This window comes from Leucopleurus acutus (genome assembly GCF_964270905.1).
Source record: "Leucopleurus acutus genome assembly, chromosome: 20".
Taxonomy (NCBI): domain Eukaryota; kingdom Metazoa; phylum Chordata; class Mammalia; order Artiodactyla; family Delphinidae; genus Leucopleurus; species Leucopleurus acutus.
In genome coordinates this window covers 6,150,077-6,159,827 of record NC_139162.1, presented here as the reverse complement: position 1 = coordinate 6,159,827, position 9,751 = coordinate 6,150,077, and the positions used below count along the sequence as shown (strand labels likewise).

The 9,751-nt window shown below is 48.0% G+C and overlaps 1 protein-coding gene across 1 annotated transcript in view; it reads left to right on the top strand.

The window, feature by feature from the left end:
* Positions 1–4,772: 4,772 nt before the first annotated feature.
* Positions 4,773–9,751, top strand: part of CDH13 (cadherin 13) — a 1,019,214-nt gene continuing 1,014,235 nt past the window's right edge. The window contains exon 1 of the mRNA XM_082862470.1: positions 4,773–4,862. Within this exon, the coding sequence (XP_082718596.1) occupies positions 4,818–4,862 (45 nt within the window). The 5' untranslated portion in view covers positions 4,773–4,817. The remainder of the gene's footprint in view (positions 4,863–9,751) is intronic.

Here is a 9,751-nt window from a genome sequence, read left to right as displayed (position 1 = left end):
GGATGCTTTCCACTTGGGAGGACTGAACTGTCACCATCAGAAAGTATTTCTGATAGGGCAGTACATGTAGCGGGGTTTCGTATCAGCATCACTATTTTCAGTACAGAAGCCATTTAATACATCTTCTCAACAAAAATCATTTGAGCACCTACTATGTGTCAGACACTGTTCTAGAAGCTGAGCACACAGCAGCAAAAGACAGATGTGGGACTTATATTCCAGAGGAATAGACAGACAACAAACAAGCCAATGTAATTATTGTTAGCTATTGCTGTATAACAAACCATCCCCCGATTTAGAGCAATTATTTATTTTTAGTTCATATAACTGTAGGCCAGCTGATCTGGGTGGGGCTCTGCTAGGCTTGCTCAAGCGTTTCTGGGTCCATGGGGGTGCTCATCTCTCCTCCTCTGACCAGTGAGCTAGTCTGTGAATGTGCCTTTGAAGGCATTCATTGGCAGAGGCCCCAGCAAGAGCCAGGTGAAATACACAGGGCCTCTTGGGGCCTTGGCTTATAACTGGGTTTGTGTGGCCAAACCCAAAGTCAAGGTGTAAAGGATATAGGTACAAGTTGGAGTGAATAATTGAGACAGTAATGCAAGTGACCATGTATAGTATAAGGTCAAGTAACATAAAGGGCTTTGAAGAAGATAAAACAGGTTCGTGGCTCAAGAGCAATCAGGGATCCTTTTTGGTGGCCAGGTGTTGTGAGATGGTGTATTGTCATCATCCTGGGTATCTTTAGCAGGCTATCCCACTGGGAGAGGTATAGCTTCAGCTTCAGCCTGTTACAAGGCTGTATAGGATGGGCTTCCTTCCCCATTGTCCCAGTATATCCCAGTTACCAAGGGCTCCTGGCATACCTGATAAGTGTTACATCTCGTAAGGGCATCTATTTGGTTTATTACTGTCTATTCAAATGCCTCATCACAGCAGCACCTTCAGAGGTACCAAAATTTGAACAAATTATCTCTGCTGGATGATACACCAGTTGCCCCCTTTTCATATACACACGCCCATGCACTTGTACACATAACACACAAGCAATGCACTCACCCAATGGCCACCTCCACACACTCAGAAATGAGATCTTCATCATGTCAGTCAATGAGAGGAAACAGTCTCAATCCCTGGCACCTCAGGAGACAGCTGCTGACTGTTGGATGATTCCGTCAGCTCCAAAGCCAGAATGATGTGCCCAGAAAAGTAGTGTGAACCTGGAATGTGTCTGAATGCAGACACAGCTTCTGGGGAGCCCACAGCTGCAAGCTGCAAAAGCAGTCAGGGGTTGGTGTGGGCTGGGGTGGGAGGAGATAGAGTCAGGGTAGGTAGGGGGTGGTTTTCAGCTTCAGTATTTACTTACCACCATCAATCAATACATCAGCCAAAAGACCCTCATTAGGGAGCTGAAGGGAAAACAAGGCAAAACAAACAAACAGAAATGGATTTCTTCTTCAGAAGCCTCATCATTGGAGTGAAATGATTTTTCTCCTGTCTTTGTTGAACAAAACCTCATATTATGTTTTTGGCAAGATGCACATTCTCTGAGAGTAGAGGGGAGTAGGGGATAGAGGAGAAAAGTGACATCAATTTTTACAACAGTCCTTGGAGTGTTATGTTATTATTCCCATTTTATTGATGAAGAAACTGAGGTTTGGGGAGTAAAAGCAATTTGCCCAATGTAAGTCCAGAGATCCCAATCCAGGTCTCATTTTGTGGACCAATCTTTTTGACTTCCTAGCTTCCATGGGTTTCTAGAGGTGAGCCTCAGGGCCTAAGAAGACTCTTGAAATTAACTCCCCCCAGCCCCTAAAATTCAACCTGTGGGGGCTGAGGTAGGAAGGAATGGAGACTGGCCCTTTGGGTACACTCATCTAAAATCAGGTGAGGTTGCCTGGAGCCACTCTGCCTGCCAGTAGAACAGTTTAGGACAGAAGCCCAGGACTTTGGTAAATGCCTGTGCAGGTCCTGGCTGGAGACAGAGTGAGCAGGACTTCAGCCAGGCAAATCTACATCCATCTTCACTGGTGCCATCAGATGCACAAGGTCATCTCCAGCCTGGGAATCACAGCCTCTGGTTACCTGTTATGGGTCACACCTTAGTTTTCTATAGAGCTGACAAAGCTGAGGTCAGACTGGAATATTGCCCTTGGGAACAGCCAACAACTGGCCCACTGGGGGCACTAAGGCACAGCCCCCTGGCTCTGTTAGGCTCATCTCTAAAGGGCCACTCTAGCCTCAGAGCTCTCCTGGGATTGGCTGAGGCCTCTGCTGCAACTGCATAGTCATCCACCTCACCCTCTGCCAGTCTTGTTTTCCTCCCTCTTGCAGTGGTTGTGGTGAGAACACTCCCCAGTAAGCCCCCTGCACAAATTTCCATCTCAGCACCTATTCCAGGGAGACCAATCTGTCTCACAATGGTGATTAAACGCTCCACCTGTCACTTTTGCTCCCAGCTCATTTGCTAGAACTAGTCACATGGCCCCACGGTAAGCCCAAGGGGACCAGCAAGTGCAACCCTGCAAAAAATGGGGAAAACTGGACCTATTTGGTGAGTGGCAGTAAGGGAGATGGGATGGGAAGACCACAGAAATAGCTGCCAGAACTACAAAATCAATAATACTGCTTTGCGCCTTAGACAAGGCAGCCTTGGACACACCCTACCCTTAGGAGTGCTTCTCTGCCCAGGGGGAAAAGTGGCTGGAACATCATCTTACTCCCCTCTTCACCCCTTATCGTGGTTGATCATCTCCCAAGATGTCCTCTGTTCTCTCTCTGTCTCCACGTCTGCTAAATCCATGGGCTTAGCTCAGTTGACCTCTGATTGACAAGATGGCTGCTACCCTGGAATGGAGAAAAATCAGGGTATTTCAGGATGCCTTGATCTGAAGTCTCTTTGACTTCAAAGTACCTTGTTTTACTCTTAATGGTGGGTAATGTGGGTATGGATCTCCACACACATGGGTTCCAAGCTGGGACAGTCAGATCATCTGTCAAACGCTGCCTGCACTTCTCAGAGACTCAGAGGTGGATGCCTACCTAGGCAAGAGAACAGTGGAAAGCTGAAGAGACTGGAAGAAGCAGCAGCATCCACCTTTCCTGGGCTCTTCTGGGGGCTGTTTGGCCAACATTGCCATCTGTTGGGCTAGTGCTGGCTAATGCAGCCAGGTGGTCAGATGGCATTGCATCTTCATCAGATGCAATGACCGAACTGCTGACAATGAAGGAATTTTAAAAAGTGCATTAGTTTACATTAAATGAGTGGTTATTCTGTCACCTAATCCTCACCACAAACTTGTGAGTTCAGTACAATTTATATTTTCATTTAACCAGTGATCAAACAGAGGCACAGGGAGTGAGAAACTTACTAGTCAGTAGCAGAGCTGGGGGTTAAGCTTAGGCAATGTGGCTCCAGATTTTTTGCCCCACCCCACCCTCTGCTACTTCTTGATTAAGTGTAGACGTCTGTTTAACACAATCTAATGATTGTCTCCATGTTTCAGGCCCTGTGCCAGATGCTGGGAATACAGCCCAACCCACTGGATCTCGGCATGGTCCATTGCACAGTGTCCTGCTATATTAGATGTCACATCATACATTTAGTCCAGTATTTACTGCTGAGGAAATTATGTCAGAAGATATTTGTATACTTGTATCTACAAGAACTATGTAATTTAAATGTTTCTCTTATTGCTTTGGCTACCAGGAAGCTCAGATCCAAATCAGAGGAAATATGTTAGTGTTTGGGTTTAGGATTTCAGTTTTCTGAATTTTTCCTCCTGTCCCAGATTTTTTATTTTTCTTGCATAAATTCTATTGAAAAATTGTCCTTTATTATAAAACACCTTAAATTTTTTCAGAAGGAGGCTGCATGGAAATGAGAAAGTAAGGTCTTTACTGCATATTCTTAAACTCCTACTGGGAAAGTTAGACCTAGATAGCCCTCTTACCCTCATTCCCATAGCACCCCACTTATAAAATCCCTTGAACAGTGGTTACTACTGTTCCCAATCCCTGGAGATAGCTAGAAGCTTCTAAAAGAACACATCCAGTGAGAGAAAAAAAAAAGTTTCCTCAAATCATGGCCTCAACTTTGGTGCCAGATGCACATTTCTGGAGTAGGCGGCCAGTCAGACTCTCACCTGAGCAGTTAATAAAATCTGTTGCCCCTTGATGGATTTTTTTTCTGCAAGCTAGAATTGATCTGTTGTCTTTGTGACTTGTGAGATGGCAGGGAAACACCAAACACCATCATGATTTGGGCCACACTGAAAAAAAAATAAGAAAGAAAAAGAAAAAAAAATCCACCGCCAAGTCTTTCCTGGCGTAGAAAGAGCTGGAACGGCTGGGGTCATTTTATTTGATTTATTGGAAATAAAGTGGATCTTATTAACATTTTAATAAAGAGAATCTTTTGCACTGGGCTGGAAGTGGCTGCCAGTACCCGGTGGAATACCATTCTTTGGGAAAGTGGCATCAGCTGGCGTTGCCCAGCGTGATTTGTGGGGCTGGGCCCCAACAGTCCAAAAAAGCGAACGGGCCGCCTCCTCCGAGGGGCTCGCTCTGCGCGAGGTGCTCGCCCCGTATCTGCCATGCAGAAACGAGGGAGCTTTATGAAGGAATCCGTCTTGTAAAGCCATTGGTCCTGGTCATCAGCCTCTACCCAATGCTTTCGTGATGCTGCCGCTGATCTATTTGGGAAGTTGGCTGGCTGGCGAGGCAGAGCCTCTCCTCAAAGCCTGGCTCCCACGGAAAATATGCTCAGTGCAGCCGCGTGCATGAATGAAAACGCCGCCAGGCGCTTCTAGTTGGGCAAAATGCAGCCGACAACTCCGCTCGTCCTGTGCGTTCTCCTGTCCCAGGTAGGGAAGAGAGGCTGCTGGGCGCACCCTGCGACCCGTTTCTGCCTTCCGATTGCCAGGCGCGGGCTGGGCGAGGGGGTTTTCGGGGGGTCGGGGGACTCCGGGCGCGGCGGCGAAGACAGCTCGGGGCTCAGAAGGGAGGTCATTCCCAGCCCCTGAGATCCTGGGGGGCAAGGGGGTGGGCCTGGTTTCCCACTCTGGGTTGTGTTTGTATACGTTCGGGAGATGTGGAGAGAGCTCCGAGTCCTTTTTTTTTTTTTTTTTTTTTTTTTTTTGCAAGCAGGGGCGACATTCTCGCCTACATCAAGTGGGGTAACTTTGATTAGCCTCCTCCGGAGGCTCGCGCATCGGAGACTCAGCTGGAAGCGACTCCAAGGAGTCGTGGTTTCCCCCAACCCAGCGCTGATCGGGGAAGCGCAGCTCGGGTCCGGATTGCGGGCTGCCGGGCTGGAGAGGCCGGCCTGGCATCGCCGACTTCCCGGGGCGCCCGGGTCCCCTCGCCCAGTCCGGCGGCGCGCTGGAAGGCGCCTTGGGCCAGCCGAACGCCGCAGCCCGGCTGCCGCTGTCGCTCAAAGGCGCCGGCCGCGCCCTCATCGGGGTCCCTTCCCTCCCTGACCTCGGCCCCGGAAGGGCCTGAGCGCGTCCCCTCGCCCAGGCCCCAGGCCCACCCGCCCCCGGCCCCCGCCCCCGCCCCCGCGCCCCCTTTGTCTGGCCCACTGGAGCTCCGGCCCTGAGCCCTTAATGCCGCTTCTGCTGTGTTCCTGGGCGGACGCAGAGCGCGGAGAAAAGTTCAAGCCTTGCCCACCAGGCTGCAGCTGCCTGTTAACCCTCAGAGCGCTGAGGCGAGAGGGAAGGGCCGGGGACCCTGGAGAGGGGGCGATGGAGACATGGTCCTTAAGCAACAATCTCTGCATCTCGGAGATCTCAGGAAGTTTGTGGGCAGGAAAGCAGTACTCTCAGGAGGCCAGACTGGAGGTGCCGGCTGACGGCAGGCTCAGCCCTGCTCGGGGGCCTGTTTTCCGAGAGCCCTGTTATCCAGTCCCCCCTGGCCTTCCCGGCAGCCTATGGGACTTGGCATGAGCTAGCAGGCTACAAGTGGGTGGGTGAGATCAAGGCAGGGCCAGGCAGAGAGGAGGGAAGGAGACAGGGAGTGCCTTGGGGTGCTGGAAATGGGTGTTGAGTTCCTGGCCAGGACTCCTGGATGCCAGGGGAAGAGGCACATGTGTGAGTGTGTGAGTGGGGTGAGAGGGAGGGTGAGGCAGCTAGAGTCCCAGGCAGGGGCTGGCTGGGATGCAGAGATGCAATGCAGCCTTCTAAGGGGAGACCACTGATGCATCAATGTTGGGGTTAGACTTTGGAAATGGGTCAGTGTCCCAGGAAGCAGTAACCATGGTAATGACTCAAAGTTGGGTGTGAGGGTGGATGATAGTGCTTGGGGGCAGAGTAGGGTGCCTGGCTGCTGAGCCCCCTCCCAACTCATTCCTTCTTTCTTCCCTGGATACACAGCCCCCATTCATCACTGCCCAGTCATACTCTTCTTCTACTAGGGCTTTGGGCTGATTCTCTTGGGGTCCCTGTAGCTTTAAGTTCTGCCACAAATCCTATGCCTGTCTGTGAGCCAGTTTTCTAGACTTTGTGAACTCTATCCCTGAGGTAGTGTGTGTGTGTATGTGTGTGTATGTGTATATATATATCTATATATAGATATATAGATCCCGATTTAGCAGGGTGGTTCAGAGCATGCCTCTGATTCAGACAGATCCTCTCTGCCATATGCTAGTGGTACCACCTGGGCAACTTGCTTAACCTCTCTGAGCTTCCAGATTCTCTGTGGTGAAGTAATTTTATCACCTTCCTAGGATTGCTAGGCAGATTGGATTGCATTCAACAGCATGTCCTAGGTAATGCATTTAGCACAAGGCCTAGCACTCTGGGAGCTCGAGGTGTCTGGGAGCACTTACCACTGCATTACCCAGGACTTTACAGTCCTTTTTCCGTGGGCATGTTTTGACCTCAGTGTGGATTCCAGGGTTTGGCCGAAGTTTTGTCTTCCTTCGAGCAAATCAGACCACATGACAGCACCCAGCAATTCCTATGCACTAGGGACTTACATAATGCCTTTTGCAAAGCAATTGGTGTGTCTCCTCTTCCAGGGCCTGACTGACACAGGTGGCTTCTGAAGGCTGTCAGCTCTCTCAGTTTCTTTGGGATGGGGGAGCAGAGGTTTTACGAAGAATTTAATTGCCCGCCCTAAGAGGCTTATTTCTCTCTTAGATTGTAATTCATAATCAGAGCAAATGTCCACATTAGGACAGCAATTGATATCCTGCTAGCAATAGCACCTTGCAGGGAAATCATTTGGGTGCAAATCAGTTAACTGGCAAGAGGTTCAAGCGCAGAGCTCTGTGTGCCATAGCAAAAGGAGGGGAGAGTCTTGGAGCCTTTGAGTCAACGAGCAAAAACAAAACTCTCCTGAGGCAGAGGGAAAACAGAGGAAAGGGGAAAAACAATGTAATAAAGCAAATTAGTCACTCGGCCTTAGTGGTGTTCAGGCAAGTCTGTGTGTGTTTTTCTACCACAGTTGTAATACGCCGGGTCTGGCTTTGGAAGCCATCAATCTCTAAGTTGATTGGCTAGGTTGCTGTTTTAGGCATTTTGGAAGGGGGAAGAGGAACTCTAAGCAACAATGGCTGGAAGCTGGCAAAGCTGAGTGGTCACCTCTCTTCTCCCCTGGGGCATTTTGGGTAAGGCCTTTCCAGAAGTGGCCTCTGGAATTTGGCTATGATAAATAATGAATGTGAAACAAATCAGGAGAGGACATGAGCTAGAAATTCCACTGTAAATATGATTCCCCCACCCCTAGCCCAATTAGGGTATCACATCTAGGCAAAAGTTCTAACAACCAATGAGTAATCCCCCAAGAATTAGGATTTTAGGGAATGGTTCAGGTTTGGAGAGCAGTCACTTGGGAGTGACTAAAAATGTTTCCACGGAATTCTGAGATGTTGATTTAAAATGGGGAGGTTTTTATTGGAGTCAGAATCTTGATTTTCAGGATTTTAAATGAGAATCAGTGTCTTCTAGTGCCCCTGCAACTTCATATATTGTATTTTAAGGGCAGTGTTTATTTGCAGAACCCTTTTGATGGGGAGGAAAGACTGTGAGAATTGCAGAGGGCATCTCTTGCTCTGAGATGGGTTCAATATGTGACAGCCTATAAGATTTCAAAAGCACTGGGGAAACAGAGATATAAGTGGTGAAAGGAATTGCAAAGTGGTAGCGTTCATACGTCTGAACAACTTTTTTAGCAAGTCCCCAAGGAGATTTAATAAACTGTAAGGCTGAATATGTGATCTGGAATCTATGTAATACCACAGTCTACACTAAAAGTCCCAACAGTCATCTTAGCTAATATCTCCTGCTCTGCCTACGTCCCTTCTTCTCTGTCTTTAGCCCTTGGGCTTTCCATTAAATAAAATCGATGTTTTTTCTAGAAATATCCTCTATGTGTTACAGTGCCATTGCCCAACAAACCAATGTCCACAGTAACTGCATTGCCTAAAAGTACCAGCATTTGGACGTTTATGTTGAGTCTCAATCTGAAGTTCCCTGTTGAGGTAAAAATACAGCTGGGTTCTTGAAAATATCTTTCTTTCTTTCTTTACCTCCTTCCAAAAAGATAGTTGCTTGGGGAGTCCAGTTAATTTCTATCTGGTGGAAGCTAAGGAAAAGGCCAGACTATGGATTCAATTCACATCTGAATGACAGTAGCCAACAGTATTACATATTTCTCTGTGTGTGTGTGTGTTCATCTCTGTGTGTTTTGATCTTGTTTTAATACCTGTTGAAAATTTTCTCCAGAAGAGGGCTCCATCCACAGCATTACAAAATTCTAAATCTACAGCTCATATTTTAAAGAACTTCAGTGTAGAAACTCCATTCTCCTTATTTTCAGTTATTTTCTACAAGCTCCCCTAAAGAAAAGTCCTGTCATTTTGCACTGAGTATCTTTCCTCCTTTTTTTCCCTATTGTAGTTGCTTCTGTTCTATTTTATTCTTCAACTATGTATCCCCTCTGAGTATTAGAGCAGGGAACATTTCAAAGGTAGACAATGCAGTATGATATGTGAGGAAGTTCTTTCCTGGCATTTGACTTCGGTTGGACCTGGTTTTACTCTTTAGGCAGCCAAACAGCAGGCACGGTTCTGCCTGTGAAAGGAGATAATCTTCCCCATTAGGTCACTACCCAGAAAAGCGAATCATTAGCCAGATGCCCTCACCCTGCAACACCAGTTGAAAAGGAGAGGGAAATATCAGTCTGTCATCCAATTACAATAATCAGTTGGATAGAATCAATCAAGTGACCACTGGTTTGGCATCGTTTCCACTTAGCTGTGGGCAAGGTACCCACACGCCTGGGAGAATCTGACCCTCCTGAAGGATGCTGCCAATACAATTCCCCGCAACTTATCTCCTCTGCAGCCACCTGGGGACCCCAGGCCTGGCTCCCTCTATCTGAACAGACTGTATAAATGATGACTGGCTGGACTGTAGGACCCCCTGCACCTTCACCAGATATGAAGTAGTGGCTTTATTCTAGAGTTAGGGTGGAAAGTGATTTCTTTCTCTATTGAGAGAAGCTTCTAAGGGTAGGCTAGGGAGGAGAAGAAATGACATTTCAAACTTGAAATGCAGTCTGAGCCAAGGCTCATGGAGATGAATGGGTCACCCTTTGGCACAGCACGTTGAACCTCGAGATATCTACTTGGTGGTGCTGAAGCCCATTCATCCCAATTCTGCAACTCTAGATTCCAGGGAGAAGTTGCAAAGTAGAAGCCACAGGCCAAATGTAGCTCATGGATGTCTCTTGTTTGGCCCAAATGTTTTGA